General features: G+C 40.8%; 1 protein-coding gene across 2 annotated transcripts; it reads left to right on the forward strand.

Annotated features, from left to right (window-relative positions):
* The first annotated feature begins 488 nt into the window (after positions 1-488).
* On the forward strand, positions 489-25,430 carry micall2a (mical-like 2a). 2 transcript variants are annotated; one of them, XM_039675084.2, is made up of 18 exons: positions 489-883; positions 1,732-1,780; positions 3,625-3,766; positions 15,749-16,077; positions 16,229-16,359; positions 16,742-17,245; positions 18,786-18,997; positions 19,325-19,403; positions 19,813-19,970; positions 20,065-20,160; positions 20,236-20,337; positions 20,835-20,896; positions 20,987-21,110; positions 21,963-22,065; positions 22,224-22,297; positions 24,064-24,178; positions 24,295-24,341; positions 24,428-25,430. In XM_039675084.2, exons 1-18 carry the CDS (start codon positions 741-743, stop codon positions 24,511-24,513), a joined length of 2,556 nt encoding a protein of 851 aa, XP_039531018.2. In that variant the 5' UTR covers positions 489-740; the 3' UTR covers positions 24,514-25,430. The 2 variants fall into 2 exon arrangements, with proteins under 2 accessions (XP_039531018.2, XP_039531019.2); XM_039675085.2 differs by lacking the exons at positions 20,065-20,160; positions 20,236-20,337.
* Positions 25,431-25,874: the final 444 nt, after the last annotated feature.

Raw genomic sequence — 25,874 nt, forward strand, 5'->3', positions numbered from 1 at the left:
GAACTTGGTGAAATTATTTTAAATGTTCACCTTTTTAACCCTTTATATATATATATATATATATATATATATATATATATATATATATATATATATATATATATATATATATATATATATTTATTTATTTAAAATCATTTTTAAAATCATTTCTTGTCATAATATATATATATATATATATATATATAATGACAAGAACAATTTTCGACCTTACAATTTTTAGTCTAATACGTTGTATAGTATAAACTAAAGTGTAAAAGTTGAAATGACTTAAACAGATGTTTTTTTTTTTCATTTGATTACTGTATCAGGCAGCATAGCCTTCCAAGCATTTCAGACCTTAAATAATTCACATAAAGAACATGCATGTTCTTTGCGTGTAGTTGCATATTAAAGGACAAAAAAAAAAAAAAAAAAAAAAACTCAAAAGAACAAATAAAACAATTAGCGTTTAATTATTGATGCGTTGAAGCTCCTCCCTCTTGATTTCCCCAGTCTACTATTCCACAGGTGCCGTGCGCGCGCTGCTGTGCTGTCGTGAACATCTCTGAGGAAACGCGCTTTTCTTTTCACATACGCTCCAACTCTTTTTATTCTCTTTCACTGTGACTTCCCGCACTGTCTCCGCAGTCATTTCCTCCCATGCTTCGTTATTTCGTCGAACAAACGACGTCTTTCGTTTTCTGTCATTTAAAAGACACCATCTCCCGTGTGTTTTGGCAGTTGGGCTTCTGGAGAGGATGGCGGCTATCAAGGCTCTCCAACAGTGGTGTAAGAATCAGTGCGATGGATATAGAGATGTGACCATCAACAACATGAGCACATCTTTCAGAGATGGACTGGCCTTCTGTGCTCTAATCCACAAGTTCAGACCGGACCTCATGTAAGAGACGTTTATTTATAAACGGTCGTTGATTAGGATGCAGAAGTTGTTGGGTATTTACCAATATACCAAGAGTTTTAAAAGGAGTGTGGGATGTTTAGTGTGGTCTAGCTACTATATACAAAAAGTATTTGGACATTTACATTTGAATCTATGTCTGGTCACTATTAAGACAAATTATTTGGACACTTTCTGGAAGATTCAGCATTGTGAACTTGAGAACTGACTTTAAGATGCATCCGTTAGAGTGGCAGACGAAAATGGCATAACAGACAGTTAGTAACGTTACACCCTAGCATCGTCTCTTTACATGGTAAAATTAAGTGTAGATTGTTAATTTTTTAGTGTGTAGCTGAATTGTTCAACTTTCAGAGGCCACTGTATTATCCAGCAATGGAATTATTGTGATCTTACAATATTTTGATAAGCGTTTAATGATTTTTATAATTATTTGTAACCGTTAAGACTTAATATCGTTGGTTAATATAGACAACTATATTTTTATGTAGTATATGTATTTATCACATTTAGAAGAGAATTATTTAAAATGAAGTGAAGGCAAAATTTACTTTTTTTAAAAAAAAATGGTGAAAACTTACTATTTAGGGGATCTGAGATTCACTTCTGTACATTCAAATTGTAACATACATTTGTCTATTGTCTTTCTGCATCCATTCAGTGTTATTTTTGGCATAGCCTCATTTGACCTATTGTCACACTATTGTTTAATTTACAGTTTGATGCATTTACACCCTGAAACCACCTTAATTTCTGTGTGCTTTAACTTATTTTAGCATCAACGTTGTAACACTGTCTATCTGGTGAGTCATGTCCTTGTTTTCTTTCAGAAACTTCGAGTCTCTCTCCAAAGACAATGTGTATTACAACAACCACTTGGTAAGTTATTCTGTTTGGCCATAATCTCAGGAAACCATGACAGACATGCCTGATGCCGTGTGACTCATTGCTTGCACGTTTTACTGCCAATTTTAGCCATATCCTGTACAGATTTGTCTGCTACTGTCCTGTGGTAATGTACACACTATTGAACCTTCTTTGAAAGATTTTTTTTTTTTTTTGGGAAACATGATGGCTGGATGTTTGTTTGTGACCCAGCCTTGTGTAGTTTGCACTTTGCAACATTCATGGATTGTTTATTGTCCTGAATAAGAGTGCTTGAGACCCTTTTCCCACTGCTTGTGAAATGCATGTGATCTAATTTTGCAGCAATCTCGAATGAGACTAGTTGCTCAGTAAAAGAGCCTATTGATCGGTTGAGTCTTGCAGCAACAGCTTTTGGCAGGATAAAGATATCCTTCAGTTCTGCAGAAAGTATCATTGTAGCAAAACTGTCTAAAGTTTCAGACTTGTTGTCCTGTGTGAACTTGGGACAGAGGGAAGAAATATATATAGACCATTTTGCAAGATGTAAACAACACTAGTCCAGAAACACTTCCTGTTTCAGTTTGTAACTGTTTTCTTTATTTCACAGTAAAAGAAAACATCTATATATATTATATATATATATATATATATATATATATATATATATATATATATTTTTTTTTTTTTTTTTATTATCCTACGCCATCAAAATTGACTTACTGTAACAGGACTTGGTCTTCTTTTTCCCCATTGACTGAGTACTACACCCTCTTGATTGCTTCAAAGATACCAATTAATTTTAAAGATTCCACGCTTTAAGCATTTCAACTATCACTGGCCACTTCAATTTACTTCAAGAATATTAGATATCCGATTAAAATGAGAGAATATGGTATATTGAAATTGTATTTATATGAATTAATTTTTGATTTGCCCAGAAACTGACTTCTGTTAATGTCTTGTATGGAAAATTTAATTTGTGTTACTTTGAGTGTAGGGACAATGTCCGACGACCTAATTATTTTTCTTCCCGATCAGGAAGTGCTTATGAGAATGAGGTGGCGAGACTTGCCCCAACTGGGACTTTGTCACAATGATGAGCTCTTTCTCTGGTTGCTTCCTCAGAGACTGTAAATTATAGGCCACACACTCGGAGATCTGTTACAAACCCTCACCACCTCTATAGGAAGCACTCCGCTGTAGTTTTGAACCCGAGCCGTGTGGAGTCTGTCCAGTTAATGCATTATACAGAAGGGTGACTGTCATCTACAGGGCACCTGATCCTCTCCATCAAGATTAACTTACCTCTGTTCATATTGGCCTCTCAGTGCTGTTATACGAAAGATAAATAGGATGTTGCAGCTGCATCATGGAGGATGTGCCGCCCCTCCTCAGCTGTCCTGTGAAACAATTGTGTCCAGGTCAGACCTAAACAATGCCATCGTATCTCCTCTTCTGTCCCCATTCCCAGGCCACGGCGCACACAGGAAATGTGCTATTCATTATGCACTCCCTGCTCGGGCCATCTTGATGTGGTGCCAGATTGTGCTGCTTACTGGCCTATTCTATTTTTGACAACAACTCTTTTTTGTGTGTGTGTGCCTTGTCTGCGTTTACAACTAATTGGCCAAGTTCTTTCCTCTCGAAAACCGTTGCCACAGCGTGATATTGGCGGCCTGAAACAATCATGTGAGGTCATGTTGAATGAGGATGTTCAGTGGTTGTTATAAACACAAGGAGTCGTGTGGGTGTCTTTTTGTACTTGTGGTTGTCTTGTCTAATGGCTGTTTTCTTCCGTATGGATGATGTGGTGTTGTGAACTTAATGGCCGATTTCTGTCGTGTGATGTGCTCCAGGCGTTCCGTGTGGCTGAAGACCATCTGGGAATCCCAGCTCTTCTGGATGCGGAGGACATGGTGGCGTTGCCCGTCCCAGACAGACTCAGCATCCTCACATATGTCTCACAGTACTATAATTACTTCCATGGCCGCTCACCAAGTAAGATTGGGGTTTTCACCATTTTTATTATCTGTGTAAATGTCTTAGCTTGACTCATAACTTTATCCCACAATGCAATATTCTCAACTACTGGGAGTTGGATCCAGTATCCCTCAGTCTCAGCTGTTTGAAAATTGAGCTTTCTGAAGACTTCAAAAAACATGTAAGATTACTCCAGTCTTCAGTGTCACATGATCCTTCAGAAATCATTCTAATATGCGGATTTTGCTGCTCATGAAACCTTTTTCAATGTGTGGTGCTGCTTAATATATTTGTGGACACTGGTAAGTTTAATAACTGAAACTGCTAACTAAAAACATGAAAACTTACTGCATGCGTTTTGGCCGTTTGTTATATACGACAATGTGTTTTGGGCTCTGAAAACAAACTTTTGGAAATGGGATTCAAGGTGCAAGTTTTTGAAAACGATATTCTTAACGTCTCAGTGTAAACTACAAAAACGTGAAGTTACATTAGTGACAGCATGCACATGCGTGTTACATGTTCAGTCTATAGGTGTGTAGTGTTTCTTTACAAAGTGACATCACCTACTACTGACATGAATAATACAGCGTTTATCGTTTACACGGATTCTTGTGAAAGGAGATCGTTTTGACAATGTGGTAGCCTGACAACGTCAGTCTTCCTACTTCCGCTAATTTCATTTTGCTCCTGTAGTCAGTCTGAGATAGCAGCCTATCTTTAGAGATTTTGAGATTTGAGTTCGATGTGGCTGTGTCTGCGCATTACGTACTTCTTAAACTTATCTGATTGGCTTACGGGTAACCAATGATTTTAAACTTCAGGCAAGCGCCCCCTAGCGAGAGAGAAAACACTTCTCTATTATGCCATTCCAGACTCTGTCTACGAAGAAAAGTGAAATAGCAGAGTCTGGTATTACCAGGCTAACAATGTGGTTGTCTTTACACATTAAAAACGCAAAAGGAAGCTTCTCTGTTTTTACTACATCGTTGTTGTGTGAACGTGAACAAATTTAAAAACACTGGGTCTTATTCTCCAAAAAGTTTCGTAATAAAATGTATTCTAAATTTATGAAAAATAAGAACCGAAACCACACGTGTGCAAAAAAACACTTCTACAGCTTTATAATCCTATTAAGAAGTTATTTTTCATCCTAACACAACTATAATTATATTAAAGTATGTTGCATTAATTATTATGTAATCCATATATACAATTATATAAAAAAATACTAAATGAATCAGTTTAATTTAATCTTAGATTTTCTTACTGTAGCGCCCCCTACCTGATCTTCTTGTAACTAGATAGAGAACAGCGCCCCAAGTTCACTTGCTATATGCCTACAGATGTTGACGTTAGGCCCCTCTGGTGTCACTAAGTGAAGTAAATTTGTATTTTAGAACTTAAATGATAAGCTCTTCTCTCCTTGTACTATATTACTCAAATTAAATGTATCACCCCCCTAAACAATAGCGTAAACCGACACTTTCAAGAAATAACACAAGTAAAATTACAGAACCAAATAAGATTTAATTGAAATAGAAATGTTGAATATTAAAATGGCTCAAAGAATTAATTTAAATGTGTGAAATATTCACACAATTATCCTCACTTTAACTGGATCACAATTCAGTCCCAGAAGGACAATAACTCTGATGCCAAACGCACAGGAATTAGAATACCGGTCAAAAGATAAACAATATAAATTAGCCGTATACCCAATAAAGTAAAACCCAAGATAACTTCCTAATTATAAACAGAAATACTCTGAATAGTTCACGTTATCCGTGCAATGTTTAACACAAAATACTCAGATTAAACAGTTGTGGGCCCACACACACACACACACAATCAACCCACCCCGTTGCAGGCCTGAATCGTGGCTTGTGTTCGTGGTGGCCGGGAAAACGACAAATGGCCCCTTCACTCTCCTGAGCACAACTAAAACAAAACAAATACCTCCAATTCCGCGTGAGAACAAATGCGGTATCCGCGATTCCAGCAGCCGGCCGCGCGCAGCTCCTCGTCCTCTCGCTCGCTCGTTGGCCGAACGCACTACACCTCCCGCGGCGCCAGAGGAACCCCAAATATCACGGTTACTTGGGGCGCTATCTGGTCCTCAGTTGTCCGGAAACCGCAGCAATAAACAGTCTTTGATACGGTAACAGTTTGGTTAGGTTACACGTTCCAATGCGCTAATATATGCAGTGATGACTGACCGGAGAAATTCGGATACACGCCCGCACGGCAGGTTAACCACACGGGGAAAAAAAACAGGCTATAAACACCAACAAACACACAAGCGATTCATATCTCGGATCTACATTGCAGTTAAAGATGATTTAACTTATAAATCGTCAATTAAAATCACTGTTCACATAAACTCGTCTCTCCTTCTCCCGTCTTTCTTTTTTTTTTTCAATTTTCTCCGTACCACCACTCAAATCGTTCAAAAACCCTGCGAGGGTGGGACTTAACTCCCTGAAACCAATAAAATAAAAAAAACACCTAACATGATGGTTAATACCACGTTTTTCCCCTGTACCCCTAGATCAAACTTGCATCTCATGCACGCGCATTCTTAAAGGAACAAATACCTTACACTCGCTAACACAGATGAGACGTTAATTCACATTTTATTTCTCAAGTGAATTAAATTACAAACTAATAAATTGAGAGCGTATTATCAGCATTTTTTATAACCTACTGGGTTACATGCTCCCCCGTCTAAACGTCTCATGACCCCATGAGGTTACATCTCAACACCTTAATGGTGACTTTAGGCTCAGTAGAAGGGTTTACCCGAGTACAACGAACACACTGTGCCATAGGGTGACACCACATAGTGTTACAGGCTTTCCCTTCTGACTCTTCCCCACTCTCTACATTTATTACCATCCCTCTATGAATTAGAGTTAAAGGTCGGTTAGTGGGCTGTCCCAGATAATCATAGCTTAGCTTGACTACAGGTCTTATCTCTCTTTTAGGCCTGGAATTAACGGTCTCTACTACCTTTTCGGTGGAAGTAATTCTTTCAAGCTCTCCCCCTTCTAAACCAGGATCTCCCAGTGTCTCTGAACTCCCATCTGGCAACTCTTCAGAGCCCTCTTCATTGGGTATCGGCTCGGCCATTGCGGCATGAGGTATATCCAAGTCCCCTCCACAGTTGTCAGTTTTACCATCCACGGTAGAGTCCAACAGTGTAACGCACTCTGGCGGGTGCTGGTTCTCCACTCTACCCGCGCAGTAATGCCACACTTCATCCTCTTCACTGTCAGAGAGGTTACTCAATTCACACCCTGTCATGACCGTATTTCCTTCCCCTAATTCTCTTCTCCGTTTTCTCTCCCCAGATATGTGCCTGGTCTCCACTGGAGCAGAAACTCTGGTAAGTTCTCCAGTATCTGCCAACCTCACATGGTCCCCAACTGGCAAGAGATGGTCTCGGTGTAATGTTCTCACACCTCCCACGCCGGATGCAGGTTTCAGACGGTACACAGGTAAGTTCTCCAACTTTTCCACCACCAGGTAAGGCACAGAATTCCACTTGTCTCCAAGTTTGTTCTTTCCAGTCACAGCCAGGTTTCGTGTCAGTACACGATCTCCCACAGTCAAGCTCTGGTGTCTCACTCGCTTGTCATACAACCGTTTGTTCCTTTGCTGACTTTTCTGGGCAGCTTCGGTGGCTAACTGATAGGCTCTCTGTAAGTCTGATTTCATTCTTTCCACATACTGTCGATGGCTTCCTGCTCCCTTTCCATCAGGCGAAGTCCCGAAACACACATCCACTGGCAAACGAGCCTCTCTTCCGAACAGAAGATAATAAGGGGAAAACCCAGTGGCCTCGTTCTTAGTACAGTTGTAAGCGTGTACTAAACTGTTAATGTGCTGACTCCATCGGTTCTTTTCTGCCGGATTCAGGGTACCCAGCATGGAAAGCAGTGTCCGGTTGAACCTTTCCGGCTGTGGATCTCCTTGTGGATGATAGGGAGACGTTCTGGATTTTCGAATCCCCAGCATACTTAGTAACTCTTTTATGAGACCACTCTCAAAATCCCGACCTTGATCTGAATGAATCCGAGAGGGTAAACCGTAGTGAATAAAGAATTTGTCACACAGCACCTTAGCCACCGTCAAAGCCTTCTGGTCTTTGGTTGTGAACGCTTGAGCGTAACGGGTGAAATGGTCGGTTACTATGAGAACATTACCCATACCCTTTGAGTCTGGCTCAATCGACAGGAAGTCGATGCACACTAAATCCAATGGCCCACTGCTGGTTATGTGATTCAGTGGAGCAACCCTCTTGGGTAGTGTCTTTCTTGTGACACAACGGCCACAATCCTTAACATACTGCTCTATGTATGCAGACATTTTGGGCCAATAGAAACGGTCCTTAATGAGTTCCGTGGTTTTCTCCACTCCCAAATGACCCGAGTCATCGTGTAATGAGTGCAACACAGTCGACCAGTACTTCTCAGGTAAGACAAGTTGTATCTTTTCGCTACCACTGGCACTTTTGGTAATTCGGTACAGAAGTTGACTCTTTATCTGTAGCTTGTCTCCCTGTCGCTGTACCAGAGCGATGGTAGCATCAGAACTCCTAGCACCGGTGAGTATTTTTCCCGACTCTACGTCTCGCTTTACTACCCCAACTACGGGGTCCTCTTCTTGTGCTTTCTGCAACTCTGCATTACTCAACTGTTCCAACGGACCAAGACCCAAAGCTGTGGGACAACAAAAAGCATCAGGAATACTCTGAGGTAAGACACCCAAGGGTTCCACCAGTCGGGATGACGCCCCTCCATTTTCAGCAACCACTGCTAACTGACAGATGGCTCTTACCCCTGACTTGGGTATCTCCTTCCATTCAGGGCAAGCAGTTGATTCACATGGGTAGCGAGACAACACATCCGCATCGATGTTGGAATTTCCTGGTTTGTATTGCAAGCTGAAGTTATAAGTAGCTAAGGCAGCTAACCAGCGATGACCCGTCGCACTCAACTTGGCACTTGACAACACATAGGTCAGGGGATTGTTGTCGGTCTTTACCACGAACTGGGCTCCATATAGGTAGTCGTGGAACTTATCCACTACCGCCCACTTGAGCGCCAAGAACTCCAGCTGATGTATGGGGTATCGTTGTTCCGAGGCACTCAGTTTCCGGCTCGCGTAGGCCACGGGCCTCAGTCCTCCAGAATGCTCCTGATTCAAAACGGCCCCCAGTCCACTCAGACTAGCGTCTACATGCAGTACATAAGACTTAGCAGGATCCGCAAAGGCAAGTACTGGGGCATGTGTGAGACAGTCGATGATTTTATGGAACGCTGCTGTGCAAGTGTCGTCCCAACGCTCTCCAAAGGGTTCCGATACTCTGAAGTATATCTTGCCATCAATTGACTTGCTGTTTTGCCCAGATGTTGGCGGGTAACCTTTAGTGAGCTCTGTTAAAGGCCTTACAATGGCGGAGTAATCCTTTATGAATCGACGGTAAAATCCACAAAACCCCAGGAATGACCTCAATGTCTTTAGGTCAGTAGGCCTTTTCCAGCATGTTACGGCTTCCACCTTGGCTGGGTCTGGTGATACTCCAGCAGCTGACACAATGTGACCCACATACCGAACTTGAGACTGGCAGAACTGGCACTTATCTATTGACACTTTCAGGCCACATTCTCTCAGACGGTCCAGGACTTTTAACAGCCTCTCTTCGTGTTCTTCAAGGGTGCGTCCGAACACAATGATATCATCCAGATATACTATTACTTGAAGGAGATGCATGTCACCAACCGCTTTCTCCATGAGCCGCTGGAAGGTGGCGGGAGCTCCAGTGATCCCTTGAGGCATCCGTTCAAACTGGAAGAATCCCAGGGGACAGATAAACGCTGTCTTCTCTTTATCTTCTTCCGCCATGGCTATTTGATAGTATCCACTGCGGAGGTCCAGTACAGAAAACCATCTACTACCAGCCAAACTGTCCAGGGCATCGTCAATCCTGGGAGTGGTGTACTGATCAGGGATGGTACGAGCATTTAGTGTTCGATAATCGATGCACATTCTGATTGCCCCACTCTTCTTCCGCGCAACCACAATGGGCGATGCGTACGGACTCCTTGACTCCTTTATTATTCCTGCTTCTAACAGGTCTTTGATGTGACGTCGTACATCCTCGATGTCCGCAGGAGCAATGCGTCTGGAGCGTTCTCTGAATGGTTTGGTATCTTTCAGTCTGATGTGATGTTCAACCCCGCAAGCTAATCCAACATCCCATTCCTCGGTAGAAAACACATCACCTCTGGTTGACAACTTTTCACGCAGTCTCCGTTCCCAGACCTCAGGAATGGATGACTCCCCAAAATTAAACAAGCTTGGGTCTATGGCTTGGGAGCTCTGCTCTCCTGACCGTACGGTGAGTGTGTCAGTCGGATACACATTGGCGATTACGGTTCCAGCTGGAATGGAGATATTTTTTGATGTTACATTCTGGACCAACACTTGAATATTTTGCCCTTCTACTGCTGAAGATGGGAGTACCACGGGGGTAATGAATGTTCCAGCTGGAAGACTAGAGTCCTCAGGAGTGTCTACCACAAAGATCTCTTTTCTTAAAGGCTTGTCGGTCTCCATTTTACAGATAGCACATACTTCTCCCCTTGGTGGAACTATACAATTCCCCGGTCCTATCCAACGGACTTTTCCTTCAGGTTTATCAGGAAGAGTTTCAGTCTCTTGCTTCGGTGGCAGATGGATTTCAGGGTGTCGAGTCTGGATTCTCAAAGCATGTGCAACACTGGATCCGTCGGTATCCTGGCTGAGAGCAGCAAGGCGTTTGAAAAAACTGGCGTTGGTACCGATAATAACCGGTAATTGGGAAGGACCTTGGGGTTCAGGACATACAAGAGCCAGGATGGACAATGGCTCCTCCACTGTGGTGACAGAGGCGGGAAAGGTGACATCCACTATGATATATCCCTTATAAGGGTAACTGGAAGAACTGAGCCCCCATATGGATAATCCTGTCAAGGGGTGAATGGGCACATCAGCCAAGTTCTCAGAATACCAGCTTTCAAACACAATCGTCACTTGGGATCCGCTGTCTAACAGTGCTTGACATACCCGGCCATTAAGCTTCACGTCTACCGTGGATGCTGGTCCTACTAGTCCTTTAGGAATACGGCTAGATTCCTGGATGGCGGCCTGGCTCTTTTTGGAGAAACAAGCTTGGTTTGTGGCAGTGATATTGTCATCCACCTCGTGTTTCCCACTCTTTGCCTGCCTTAGAGAACGAATCAGCTTCTGGATCACCTGATCAGAATTTGGTGGAGCTTGACACTTCGTTGCGATATGACCATCTTCTCCACACCTATAGCAGAAGTAGTCATCTCTTGTTCTGGCTGGCTTGTATCTTAAAGGCGTGGAAACAGACTGGGACTGCAGTGACTGTTTTGGTCGCTGCTCTATAACCTGAGGTGAGTATTGAGTAGAACTGACACTCAGAACAGCTAACTGCTGTTGTAAGTGGTGGACCTGTTTCCTCAACTCATGAATCTCTGAATCATCATTTTTTTCAGTCTTTTTGATTGGTTTTTCTTTAGTTTTAATCGCTAATGATGAAGTAGAAACGGTTTGGTGCTCAACTCCACTTATTTGGGTTCTTAATTCTTGAAGTTCGGCCTTGAGCTCCTGGATAACTGATGTGCTGGCTCTTTCCTCTTCATGGAAGTGAATGGCCTTGGCTTTTGCAGACACTCTGTGGCGAGCCAATTCACTCTCCTCCGCCTCACGTATTTCCTTCAACAGACTCAGGAAAGAAGGTGGGTGATTTTTTCTTTCTCGCAGCCTCAGTTGGAGCAACATCATGTCAGAATTCACAGCCCCTCTAATCAGCTGTTCCACTCGTACTTTATCAACCATACTAAGGGTCAGTCCATCTCGTTCCACTACTTTGCTGAGAGTCTTCTCCATCCTTCTCAGGAATTCAGACAAAGCCTCCCCGGTGCCCTGGCGCATAAGACGAAATTTGAAATACAAATCCTCACCAGACTCAGATGATCCAAAGGTGCTCTCCAATGCTTCCAAGTACTGCGCAGCACTCGCTTCAGGATCAGAGAATCTGACCGCTCTTACAATATCCAAGGCAGGTCCCTTGAGGCTCTCCACAATGCGGCGTCTTTTTTCTTTTTCAGAGCAGTCACACTCAGTTACCAGCAGTCTGGCTTGGTCCATCCAGTTTTCCATATTCTCCTCACCCATGGGGGTTGGAACTACAGCTGAAAAGGTACGCAGGCGTCGGTATGTGTTGTTGTCACTCGAGTGCTTTACGGTCTTTTCCAGCACCTCGCCCATGGCGCGTATGATTGACTCAGGGGAACTGTCAGTGGCCCTGTGTGGAGAAATCAAAGCATGTACATCGCTAAGAGACTTTCCTTCTTCCATCAGGAACTTTGCTAACTTCTCCGTAAACTCTGCAGAAACATCGTCAGGGGTGGGTTCTGTGGTCTGCATTACTACGACTGTCCAGGGCTCTCTCTTTTCTCCCCTGGACACTTCAGGCGGTATGCGCTTTGGGTCAATGGCTTGTCTGCACTCACACAACACCAGCAGGTAATGTGAAGTGGGTCCTTCCTTCGTGTCCCTTACACGAACTCTCCCCAGAGCTTTTACTGCTTCCATCACCTCTTCAATTTCGGCCACTTCGGTGTGAACAGGTACGTTTAACAGCATTAAGGCATGGGTCTCTTCAATGCTAAGATCTTTGCACCAGTTGGCCAACTCTGCCTGGAGACTATAGTCTTTTGTTAGAGCCATGTTAACACTTTATGCACTTTCCAGTTAATTACAGGGGTGCTTGGAACTAACTTTCTTTATTTTTCTTCTTTCTTGCAGCAAACTACGGTGTGACTCACAGAGGGAGATCCCGGACGAGCCCCCACGTTATGTAGCGCCCCCTACCTGATCTTCTTGTAACTAGATAGAGAACAGCGCCCCAAGTTCACTTGCTATATGCCTACAGATGTTGACGTTAGGCCCCTCTGGTGTCACTAAGTGAAGTAAATTTGTATTTTAGAACATAAATGATAAGCTCTTCTCTCCTTGTACTATATTACTCAAATTAAATGTATCACCCCCCTAAACAATAGCGTAAACCGACACTTTCAAGAAATAACACAAGTAAAATTACAGAACCAAATAAGATTTAATTGAAATAGAAATGTTGAATATTAAAATGGCTCAAAGAATTAATTTAAATGTGTGAAATATTCACACAATTATCCTCACTTTAACTGGATCACAATTCAGTCCCAGAAGGACAATAACTCTGATGCCAAACGCACAGGAATTAGAATACCGGTCAAAAGATAAACAATATAAATTAGCCGTATACCCAATAAAGTAAAACCCAAGATAACTTCCTAATTATAAACAGAAATACTCTGAATAGTTCACGTTATCCGTGCAATGTTTAACACAAAATACTCAGATTAAACAGTTGTGGGCCCACACACACACACACACAATCAACCCACCCCGTTGCAGGCCTGAATCGTGGCTTGTGTTCGTGGTGGCCGGGAAAACGACAAATGGCCCCTTCACTCTCCTGAGCACAACTAAAACAAAACAAATACCTCCAATTCCGCGTGAGAACAAATGCGGTATCCGCGATTCCAGCAGCCGGCCGCGCGCAGCTCCTCGTCCTCTCGCTCGCTCGTTGGCCGAACGCACTACACCTCCCGCGGCGCCAGAGGAACCCCAAATATCACGGTTACTTGGGGCGCTATCTGGTCCTCAGTTGTCCGGAAACCGCAGCAATAAACAGTCTTTGATACGGTAACAGTTTGGTTAGGTTACACGTTCCAATGCGCTAATATATGCAGTGATGACTGACCGGAGAAATTCGGATACACGCCCGCACGGCAGGTTAACCACACGGGGGAAAAAAACAGGCTATAAACACCAACAAACACACAAGCGATTCATATCTCGGATCTACATTGCAGTTAAAGATGATTTAACTTATAAATCGTCAATTAAAATCACTGTTCACATAAACTCGTCTCTCCTTCTCCCGTCTTTCTTTTTTTTTTTTCAATTTTCTCCGTACCACCACTCAAATCGTTCAAAAACCCTGCGAGGGTGGGACTTAACTCCCTGAAACCAATAAAATAAAAAAAACACCTAACATGATGGTTAATACCACGTTTTTCCCCTGTACCCCTAGATCAAACTTGCATCTCATGCACGCGCATTCTTAAAGGAACAAATACCTTACACTCGCTAACACAGATGAGACGTTAATTCACATTTTATTTCTCAAGTGAATTAAATTACAAACTAATAAATTGAGAGCGTATTATCAGCATTTTTTATAACCTACTGGGTTACATGCTCCCCCGTCTAAACGTCTCATGACCCCATGAGGTTACATCTCAACACCTTAATGGTGACTTTAGGCTCAGTAGAAGGGTTTACCCGAGTACAACGAACACACTGTGCCATAGGGTGACACCACATAGTGTTACATTACTTTTTAACTATGGAATGCATTTGTGTGATGGCTTCCGCTGAAAGGTTTCTCTGAATAATGGAGATGTATGCGTATGTACAGCTGCCTAATGAGAGGTCTGTAATTTGGCTCTTTTATAAGCTGTTTATTGTGAGAACTGGTTAGAATGGCACACTTGGCATGGCTCGTGGGTTGGGCGAGAGCTTGCCTGCAGACAGAGGTAAATGTGACGAGATTGGCAAAAGGCGGAAAGGAAAGCACTTGCGGAAAGCAAATTTTTTTCATATGTTTGTTTAGTGACACGTCTTGTTCGTATAGATGTTTATACTAGGGCTGTCAAACGATTAATCGCGATTAATTGCATCCAAAATAAAAGTTTGTGTTTACATAATATATGTCGGTGCACTGTGTATAATCATTTATATAAATACACACACATGCTTGTATATATTTAAGAAATATTTTAATGTATGTACTGTATATAAATTTATATATAATTTATATTATATATAAATATAAAAATGTTATATATAAAAAATATTTTTTTAAATATACAAGCATATGTGTGTGTGTATATATGAAGAGTTCAGATGCAAAAGCCTCTAAATGCCATTTGAAATTTTCTTCTTTAATGATGATTTTTATCAAGCTTGTATATTTAAGTTCAGTGATTTCACTTAAATGGCATTGATAATTACCTATTAATTGTTATTTGAGTGAAATTACTGAACTTAAATATGCAAGTTTGATGAAAATCATCATTAAAGAAGAAAATTTCAAATGGCATTTAGAGGCTTTTGCATCTTAACTCTTCATATATATATATATATATATATACACACACACACACACAAAATAATTATAAACAGTGCACCCACATATATTATGTAAACACAAACTTTTAATTTGGATGCGATTAATTGCGATTAATCGTTTGACAGCCCTGGTTTATACCATTATGTGCCTGCTATTTGCTGTTCGCTTTCACAGTGTTGCAAATTTGAATGTTACTTTGCGAGAATGTAAATATGAAGATTGTACAGAGATGACACTTACTCTGTTTCTGTCCTGTCAAAACATGAGGGCAGTTGTGTTTTAGACCGTATATGAAATGGTTAATTTGAGTGTGCCCTGGTTGAGATATGTTTCTAATAAAATAATTGTGCGAGAAGAGTAGCATGTGGACTTTACTGTCTTGTTTCTCTATCATCTCAGTGAGCTTCTATTACTATTATCCATGCACTGTAAGATTTGTTTTTTGATGTTTTAGTATGAATGAGAAACTTATTTTGGAAAGCACTTGTACGCTAATGTGGAGTGTTTTGAAAAGAAAATTTACCTGCATTAATGCAGACAAAGCTTTAGTGCGGTCCGCTGTATACGGTATTCTATGCATACAAAAAGTTTGCATTCTGCAAAAATAATGGTAGTGCACAATTAGAAAAATGCAGCGTATTCATATTTCTAAGACTTTCTTCTCAATGGTCTCTTATGTTCAGTCGGGGGAGTAGGAGGTATCAAGCGGCATGCTGAGGACTCAAAGGAGGTGCCATCAGAGAAGAAGAATCTGCCTGTGGCTGCCAAAAACCACAATCTCAAAACAAATACAGAGAACCGTCCTCCTCATACCGAAATGCCAAAAAGTATCAGAGACAACCATCCACCATCTCTTAACATCCAGAAAAATGCTCCAGAGAAGCACGTTCTAGCTACCCCAGCTCGGCAGACTGGCACAGACTGGCAGAAATCCCCAGGGGCGAAATGTGTGCAGGCGCCCGTCGCACCGCTCAGAGCGAGATCTCCACAACCACACAGAGCTGCTGAGAAGGTGTCAATTTGGCTTTCCCTTGATTATTCAACATAAAAAAAATGACTGGTCTTCAGACATGGTTATAAAAAGAAGAGTTTTAATGATTCAGTCATGATTTGGAAAATTGATTTTTAGTTTGGAATGTTTTCATTCATCTGATCTTTTGTAGAAATCTGTTTTGACGGAGAGCTCAAATAAAACCGGCACGTTGAACAGTGAGTGTGCAGTATGTGGAAATCACGTGCATTTGGTCCAGAGGCACCTGGTAGATGGGAAACTTTACCACCGGAGCTGCTTTAAGTGAGTTTTCATTGGTGTTGCTTGGGAAGCATGGCTAATATTGCTCATAAATATTGATAAGTGGTGATGGCGCAGTGGATGAGACACATGCCTTTGGTGTGAGAGACCCGGGTTCGAATCCACTGTGAGACACCAATGTGTCCCTGAGCAAGACACTTAAACCCTAGTTGCTCCAGAGCCGTGCGATCCTCTGACATACAGTATATAGAAATTGTAAGTCGCTTTGGATAAAAGTGTCTGCTAAAGTATGGCAATTTGGCATGTACTGGAACTCATCCTGCATGGTTTAGTTATTTTATTGCAATGTACACTTCTAATTTAACACAAGACTTGGTAAAGTACTGTAACGTTTTATTACTATTGATTTCTCTCCCCTAAACAGGTGTAGTGTATGCTATGGCACACTGAAATCTGGGGCATATAAACTGGGAGTGGACACTGGGTCACTGGTCTGTTCTATTCACCAACATGCCCAAAATGGCTTCAAGCCTGTGGTTAAGAGCAGTGGCTTTACGCTCGCTGATTTGGTACCAAAATCTGACCGTGGAGATCAGCCATCTTCACAGCGCTACACCTCTGTGTTATCTACACCTGTCAAGGCTGTGCCCAGACCAGTGGAGCTCAGTCTCGCTCCACAGTCATGGACGGCCTCCGCTCAGAGGACTCAGGCAGCCAGGCAGAAGTTCTTCCAGTCCTGTGGCCCGGCAGCGGAGCACCGGCCCACCGCAAAACAGCAGTCAGGCCCCTCAGAGTCCATCACCAGTCAGAACGCCAGTCTGAAGGAGGAGAAAGAGCGAACCAGTGCACTGACTAACGGAAAACAACTACTTGAAGGAAACCGGAATAACAACAATGCACTTAATAGTGACCCAGGAGCAGACAAGCAGTGAGTGACTGACTAATGATTGCTGTCGTAGTTTAAAGTATTATTGATAAGTGATCAACCATTTCTTAGGTGAAAAATTATCTTTTATATTTTTAAAGTTTGGGTTGTTTGTCACTGTTCTTTAACCTTGGGTATTTTGGTTTCAGGATTTCTCAAACCCTGTGTTAATGTTCTTAAAAGGTTAATAACACTGATTTATTAACAAGTACAACACTGCACCTTTTAGCACCTTAAATGACAAGTGTTAATATTTAACTTGGTCTTAAAGACAAACTGTAAAAAGCTCAAATCAATGGTTGGTGAGAAATGAGATCTTATGTTTTAAATGGGCAAATAATTGCTATACTCGCCAGATAATTATTCCTGCGGCAAAGCTGAATAGAGGGTATGCGCGTGACGTCACCGTGGGCCGGAGTGCCTGCAGTTACTCTCAGTGAGTGGCTGAGCGGCTGTATTTGTTTTCAGTGTGAATGCCGTGAAAAACAAACACAACACAAATAAAGTAGGAAAGATCTTTGCGATTGATATAACTAGATTTGACAAAAAATCAAAGGTATATTTTTACAGACTGCTATAGAAAGAGGAGCAAATGGATCACTGCAATTCACAGAAACAACTGGACTGCAGTCAGCGAAAGGTGGATTTGCAGTTATCATTTCAAGTTAATATGCTGAATTTAGGTGTAAAACCATACCCACATATTTTATATATATATATATATATATATATATATATATATATATGTATGTGTGTGTGTGTATATATGTGTACGCATATATGTGTATGTATATGTGTATGTATGTATTTATATATATATATATATATATATATATATATATTGATTAACAGCTCATCAATTAAATATTTATCATTGCATATAAAAAACAAACAAAAAAAACAACAAGTTTTTAGGGCTATAAGTTTTAGGGCTGGACGATCTGATGGTATATAGGCTATATATAACACTGATATAAGTGATCACCCGGATTTAGACCTACCTATATTGTATTTATATAAAGCGTTCACAGGCAAATTTGCTTTATGTTTAGGTCTTGATTTTATTTCCCCGGTGTCGAAATCAGGCAAACATAAATGTCAGGCAACACGATTCCTGGCTGCATGTCAATATTCATGGATCACTGGATCTTTTGTAAGTTGTAAGGAACACTATAGTATATTCAGTCCAACATTTAGTTTAAATTGATAAAATTGTTCGTTTTAGTCATATTTTCCCCTATTAAATCCAGTCACGCAGCAGATCTTTTGCCACTCAGTCAGGCTGAGGGGTGCTTGTTCCGGCGGGAAAGTGACGTCAATGCATTCCCTCTATTTTTAGAATCATTACTCAAGTCTTCACTGTCACATGATCCTTCAGAAATCATTCTTGTATTCTGATTTGCTGCTCAAGAAACATTTATTTTAAATGTGTTGTGCTGCTTAAAATTTTTTGTGGAAACTGTTAAGTTTAATAATTTGTATAATTTAATAATAATTTAATAAAACGTATGATCATGGTATGAATGCTGAATGTCTCTCGCAGGATAAAAATCAGATGCACTTCTGCTGAGGTGTCCAGCTGGAGGCAGGAGTTACAGGAGTTATCCGGACGGGATGCAACAGGAGGAAGGAGCCCGTATGAGGCCACCTCATCCAGCCATGTTATCAGCAATAGCAGCAAAGAATCCTTCTACCTCAGTGCCATCAGCAAGGAGCGCAGCAGACCTCCATCCCTGCTGCTTTCTACTGCCAAAGGTGGTGTTCGCTCACAGATGACCTTTGCTTGTATGGATTGTGGTCTTTTTTTAAAATGGTTTCTAAAGGTCACATGGGAAATATTTCCATAAACATGCGTAATAAGTACGAGATGGGAACATAGGCAGGAAAGCGGTTAAATTAAGCCATGGGCTAGCATCCATTGTTTTTTGTTGTTTTCCCCATGTAGTCAGGAAGATTGAATCTTAAGACTGATTTCTGCCCTGCAGTATTAATCCTTTCAGTTTGACGGCATGGCTTCAAATGGCATAATTTGATATTGTGACTTGTGCTTTTTGTTTGCCATAATTTTTCCCTCTGCTTCAGCCAAAGACATTCAGAGCTGCGACTCCCTAACTGACTGGAGATCAAAGCCAAAGGCAGCTCCAAATGGACCAAGACTAAAGTAAGTTCGATCAGCCTCGTTCTCCCTAATGCTTTCTAATCCACACGAGGGGAAGCAGGCAAAGTCACTCGGGTGTGAGCTGCAATGACACTTCAGAGCTAGAGTACTGACAGTGGGGCCTTTCATGTATCCATCCTCTAGCCGGCGGATTCCTACTGCCTCTCCCATAGTGTTTGACTGCCTCCGAGTGCATCCGCTCGCTCTATCCCCAATCCTCAGCAGTCCCAAGGAGTGCTGCGCCTAAACCAGCCCCCTCTGAAACTCTAGACTCTTACTTTGAGTTCCTCTGATCATTCTTTTAGTTATGTTTTCGTCTACTGTATCTAAGGTGAGCGTCGGCTTATGCTGGTTTGAAATGATGATTTTGAGTCTTGGTCCTGTTGTAGTGAAGTTATTTTACTTTTTGTAGATCTCATGGAAATGCCAAGGATGTCCCATTGACTTGTGAAAAAAACAAAAGTGGACATTGTTTGAAGGTCCAAGATTCTTCAAGAGCTCCAACCTCCTCTATATCAAACAACTCTCATTGCTCCAAAACTGAACGGGAACAGCAGGAAGGGACCTGGGGTAAGCCAGTCACATCACCCCTAAATGGCAAACCTCAAATACTAGGTGTACCTTGAACACTGCATGAAGTGTACCAATTTTATTTCCCTCTCAGTCCAAAATGGAGCATGCACACCACCAGGTTCTTCTTCCCCCATCCAGCCATTCAGTCCTATTGTCTCATGTTTGGGAGAGACTTTTTGTGGGCAGGGTAAGTCCAGGCCAGATCAAATGCAGCATGGTATGATTTGCGTTTATGATGATCATACTTTTCTTCTGACCACAGGTTTGAAACCCGACTGTTCCTTGTCCTCTAGTGTCTTGCCCTCTCAGTCCCGTCACAAACCTTCATCTCCAAAACAAACTCGCTGCAGGTCGGCGATGTCCAGTAAGCATTTTCTAAACTTATGGTAACAATTATTTTTATTTTTAAACCCTAGCTGAATGGTTCACATGGTGCAATTTGTTGCTTTATCTTATTGCAGTTAGTGAATCACCATTTATACCACTTGTATAGAAAACAGAAGCATGGGCTAAGCTCTGTTTGTAGATGGATAGATAGATAGATAGATAGATAGATAGATAGATAGATAGATAGATAGATAGATAGATAGATAGATAGATAGATAGATAGATAGATAGATAGATAGACAGACAGACAGACAGACAGACAGACAGACAGCTGTGTGGGGCATAGGCACTTATTATTTTTTATTTTATTTATTTTTTTTTTACTATTTGCAGTCAATTAATGTCCATGTAATGTCCTAAAAGGGACACGGTGATGGAAAAAAAAATGACCACCACCATGTCTCTGGCCTCTGTAATGTTTACCCTTCAGCTTTTCATACCCCCCAAAAAATAATTCTTTTTAAATAATTTTAGGTTACGACAATGGAAATATTTCATCCAAAAATGGCTTGCTGCTTGAAACAAGGTCACCTTCTGTAAGTTTTTGCAAATGTTTGTATACTGTCCTTTGCCAAATGATCAAATATCTTATCACCATGGTTTAATTATATTGTGTGTCTTTTCAGATAAAGCCTTGCCACATCACACCAGATCAGATCTCAAAAGAGCTGCAGGACATTGAGAACAATCTGAATGATCTGGAGAATGAAGGCGTGGAGTTGGAGATGAGACTTCGCGTTTATGAAGAAGGTATTAGATTGGTAGTTCATGTATTGGTTGTGTTCCTCATTTCTCTAAGTTGAAGTAAAAGGTCCCGTTCAAGGTTGTTTAGGACAAAATAAGCTGTTTGGGATATCGGATGTTCCTTTTGGTGCTTTCAAGATTGTGTTTTACACAGCATGTTGCTGCACCTTGTGTGTGTGTGTGTGTGTGTGGTTCACTGAGTTCTGTGAGACGCGCACTCATTCCAAACCTGTTAGCTGAGCCCGTCCACCTGGGAGCCGGAATTTCGATGTAGCCTTTAGGGGAAGGCTGTGGCCAATAAAAGGCTCTCGATTCCAGCAGCCAGGGCCAAATGAGGCGAGGCGCAGAGGAAGCTCCCTCTCCTCCTGTGGGATGCGGGGATGAAAATGGAGAAGAGGCGGTGGGCTCCAATGAGAGGCTGCTAGCTGTGTGGGGCAAGTGCACTTGATTGGCTCTTTTCAAGGTCACCATGGCACAGTAATATCATCTCCAGCCACCTGTCCTGATGCTAGCAGCCGGTGGGATTTCATAGAGCCTGACTGCCTCTCGCTCCCACCTAGGCCAAAACCACCACTTGATGAAATTAAGTTTGTGTGTGCATGTATGGATTGTACTTGTATGTTTTTTTTGTACCACCTCAAGGCAATGTCAATGGAAAACATGCTTTTTAGACCGTTTTACAGTGCTCTATTAGGAGACAAATAGAATTCAATCATAGCTCAAATAGAAGTTGAAAGTGAGTATTTGGAGATGCCCGTCTCCAGAGCACTTTAAATTGTGGCCTCAGGTGGGGTGTCTCTTATGTGAGTGATGCATTTAGGACCCTGGTGTCCTTGGTAACTTTGGACTGTTTTACAGAGGGTCATGGGGACCTTCTGATGGATCCCTTGATGGTGGACTGGTTTAACCTGATTCGGAAAAAACAAAGCTACATCCGCAGGGAGTCAGAGTTGATGTACATGTAAGTGATCCCTTATACTGTATTCACCCATTGTAATTTCATTCTAATTTCTGGATGAAACCATTTCCAAAATTCTTAATATTGACTAATAAACAAAAAGTGGCTTGTGTGTTCGCTTGCTGTCAAATTTGGTTCTTACAGATATCAATCTCTTTCAGAGCAAGAACACAGGATCTGGAGGAGCAGCAGCCTGGAGTAGAAGGAGAGCTCAGGAGGTTAATCAATAAACCAGGTAAAAATGAAGCCAGGTTAACTCGAGCAATGTACTGTAAATATTACTCGTCAGGCTTGATTAATGTCAAACTGTAAATTTTTCATTTTGAACTGTTAAAAAAAAGCAACTAGCTGCAAAGCATTTGGGTTTTCTCAACTTCAATAGTTACAATTGTGCAAACCGATTTTTGAAAGTTCTCCCAAATTTATATTTATGGTAAAACTCTCTCCTGCAAGTACACTGTAAAAAAAAAAAAAAAAAAAATCTTGGTTTAATTTAGTTACCTGGTTGCCTTTATTTTGAGTTCATTGAAATAAATAAAAAAATTGAGTTACAACAATGGAGATTGGTTTAATCAACAGAAACTTGATTTATCAAATGAAATTTGCCAAATGGAAAAAAAGTTGTGATAAATCATGAAAATAATTTCTTACAGTGAACATTTAAGTACCGTGAACTTATTTTATTGGAATCCATTTAAAATGATAATTCTTAAAGGAGTAGTTCAGGAGGAACTACTCCTTTAAGAATAAGTAGTTTTTAGGAGTAGTAAGGAGTAGTAAGGAGGAGTAGTTTTAAAAAAAAAAAAAAAACTTTTGCTGATAATTTACTCACCCCCATGTCATCCAAGATATCCATGTCATTCTTTCTTCAGTCGAAAAAAAATTAAGGTTTTTGATAAACATTTCAGGATTTTCTCCATATAATGGACTTCAATGGGAACCATTGAATCTTTTTTTTTTTGACTGGAAAAGATTTGTTCATTTTGACGATCGAGTTCGATTAGGAGAGTCACGAATGTGCATCACACCCTAACCCTAACCACAACAGAGCAAGGCAACCATTTGAGCTTATAAAACTTAAACTTTGTTTTTTAAAATGAGCGATCGTTTCGCTTGATAAGACCCTTATTCATCGTCTGGAATCGTTTAAAGCCCTTTGATCAGTTTGCACTGAAACTGTCTTTTGGACCTGAACCGTTTGGTTCCCATTGAAGTCCATTATATGGAGAGAAATCCTGGAATATTTTCATCAAAAACCTTAATTTCTTTTTGACTGAAGAAAGAATGACATGGGGGTGAGTAAATTATCAGCAAAAGTTTTTTTTTTTTTTTTTTTTTTTTTAAAGTGAAAACTCCTTCAATATAAAACTGTGGAAAATTGTATGACCCTTGTCTCAATCAGAGCAAAGGGTCTTCCATTGCACTCAAGGAATCCATTATTTACAAAAGAATGTTTTACAATATTGTGGGTTAACCGTATGCCCTGCACTAAACTTTCATAAATTACTTTTTAATTTTGCTTTGAGAGGCATGTCTTCACTCTTTGGTTGCTATGGTAAATCTGCATTTAGAAATGAGCACAAATTATAAATAAATCTTATTCATAGATCTCTTGTGACACATGGAGCCAGTTCTCAGACCTGTCTGTTGCTTGAAATAATTAATTGTGGTTTTAACATTATTTAAAAGCTGATAAAAAGTGATATAAAAAAGGATAAAAGTAATAGCAGCAGTACTAGTTTTACAAAACTGTGGAAAAGCCATAACTTGCGTGTCCAGGCATTCCCTAGATTTTGGGGACTTTTTTTATTTTTTATTTTTTTGGTCCCTGTTTAAATCATACTAAATGTGTTTTGAAAATCTAAAATGCTGAAAGCTTTCTGTGATGGGTAGGGTTAGTGTAAGCAAGGGAATGGAATATATAGTATGTACAGCATAAAAATCATTGAAAGGTCCCCAGAAAACATGGAAACCCAATGTGTTTGTGTGTCCGGCTGCTAGAACATCTCAAGACTCTGGATGAGAAGAGGAGGGAAACAGAGTTGTTGAACAGACTGATGAAAATCGTGAATGACAGGAACGCTATTGTTGAGGGGCTGGAGGAGGACCGGTTACGGTAAGTCCTGAAGAAACCACACTGCTTATGAAATACTGTACTTTCTGAGCGCTACATCTAAAGTTGCACATTTGTAAATGTAATTTTGCCAAGTAAATGTAATGTCACATTTCAAGGGAGGAGGAGGAAGATCAACAGTTGAACGAAATGATGCAAAGACTAGGTGAGAACTTTTGCTCTCGTTGTTTTGACCTTGTCAACTCTACTCTGAGCTTGAATGAATAGTTCTTTGTTTCTGTCTGGGTGCAGGTCTTCAGAAGTTTAAAAGCAAACGCAAGTCGTCCTTCTCCAAGTTATTTAGACGGAGAAGTAAAAAAGCCTCAATGGGAGAGTGAACTTCAGATCTACTGGAGTGCAGTGATCCAGATCCAAGTCCAGATTTCACCCAAGAAGGTTTGGGACTAAGAATCACAATTTTATCAGGCGGCTCAGTGAGGTAGTTTGAGTTTCTGGAGCAAAATGTTTCTTTAAAAACACTTTTTTTTATTATTATTATTATTATTCTGATCATGTTCTGATACTTTTCACCTTATTTGATTTAGCTAATACTAATTCTAATTATTTGCTTTAAGTGTTAAACATTTTTGGTCCTACAGTATTTGCTTATTTTTGCCTTCGCTTTAAATGCGTGGGCTAGTTTGAATATTTGTTCAAAATGTACATTTCTTTTCTTGTTGTGTTTGTTTGTTTTTTTTCTTCCACCCCCACTTGTTCAGACATAAATGGTAACTTATATTAGCAGATAAACAGATGTCCAAGATTGGCTGAAGCATGCTTCTTGACTGTGATCCAAGAATCTGTGGAGCATCTTAATTTAACTCTAACCTCCAAAAAAAAAAAAAAAATTGAACTGTGCTGCCTGCTAAATCTAGTGCCCTCAAGATTCAGTGCGTGCAGTGACCTGAAGGGGGCACTATGAGCTTGCATGCATTTCTAAAATAAACTGGGAGTTTTCCCAGTTTATTTTATATTCCTGAGAATGCAAAATCAAGCTGGAGATTAGACTGCAGAGGAGCTTGTGTGCTGGAGAGGCGCGGATTATTGGTCTAGCTCCATTAAAACTGTTCATCTAACTAAAAAAATATAGTTCGTCCAAAGATGTCTTTTACATGGTGTTTCAAACTGTTTTGAGAGAACCCACAAGTTTTTTTTTAAAGTTATTTTAAGAGATGTTTTACGAATGAATGTGCTTATTTATTGTATATTTGACTTTTAAAATGAGTTATCCAATAAATCTTAATGAAGTTTCTTAGTGTATTGTACCAGCAACTGTTTTCATGCTCACAATCTCTGAATCGTGAGGCCTAAAAACGTTAAATGGGAAACCCCATCCGTGAAGAAAAATGGTCAGAAGCGCACGATAACCAAAATGCCCAGTTTATCCCACACTTCCAGTCGTTTCCCTTCTCCGAAAATGAAAATGACACCACGCTCGCTGCAGCAACCATAATTGTTGTTCCTATCATTGCTCGTGCTGTAAAACGGCCGTTTATACAGCCATCATTTAATATGGGTTTTAGTAAAATGCATTAAGATAATTTACTCACATTTAATATCATGCCACTGCTTACAGGCCATCCATCCCCAATTTAAGATGCATGAAATTGTGATCATGAACTTGGAACACCATCTCTCTCTAGCTGAGAGGAGCCGAGGAGGATATTGGTGCAGAACGCCACGCGTGATGCGGGTGACA

The sequence above is a fragment of the Pimephales promelas genome, chromosome 3 (assembly GCF_988280905.1).
Source record: "Pimephales promelas chromosome 3, fPimPro1.hap1.1, whole genome shotgun sequence".
Classification (NCBI taxonomy): domain Eukaryota; kingdom Metazoa; phylum Chordata; class Actinopteri; order Cypriniformes; family Leuciscidae; genus Pimephales; species Pimephales promelas.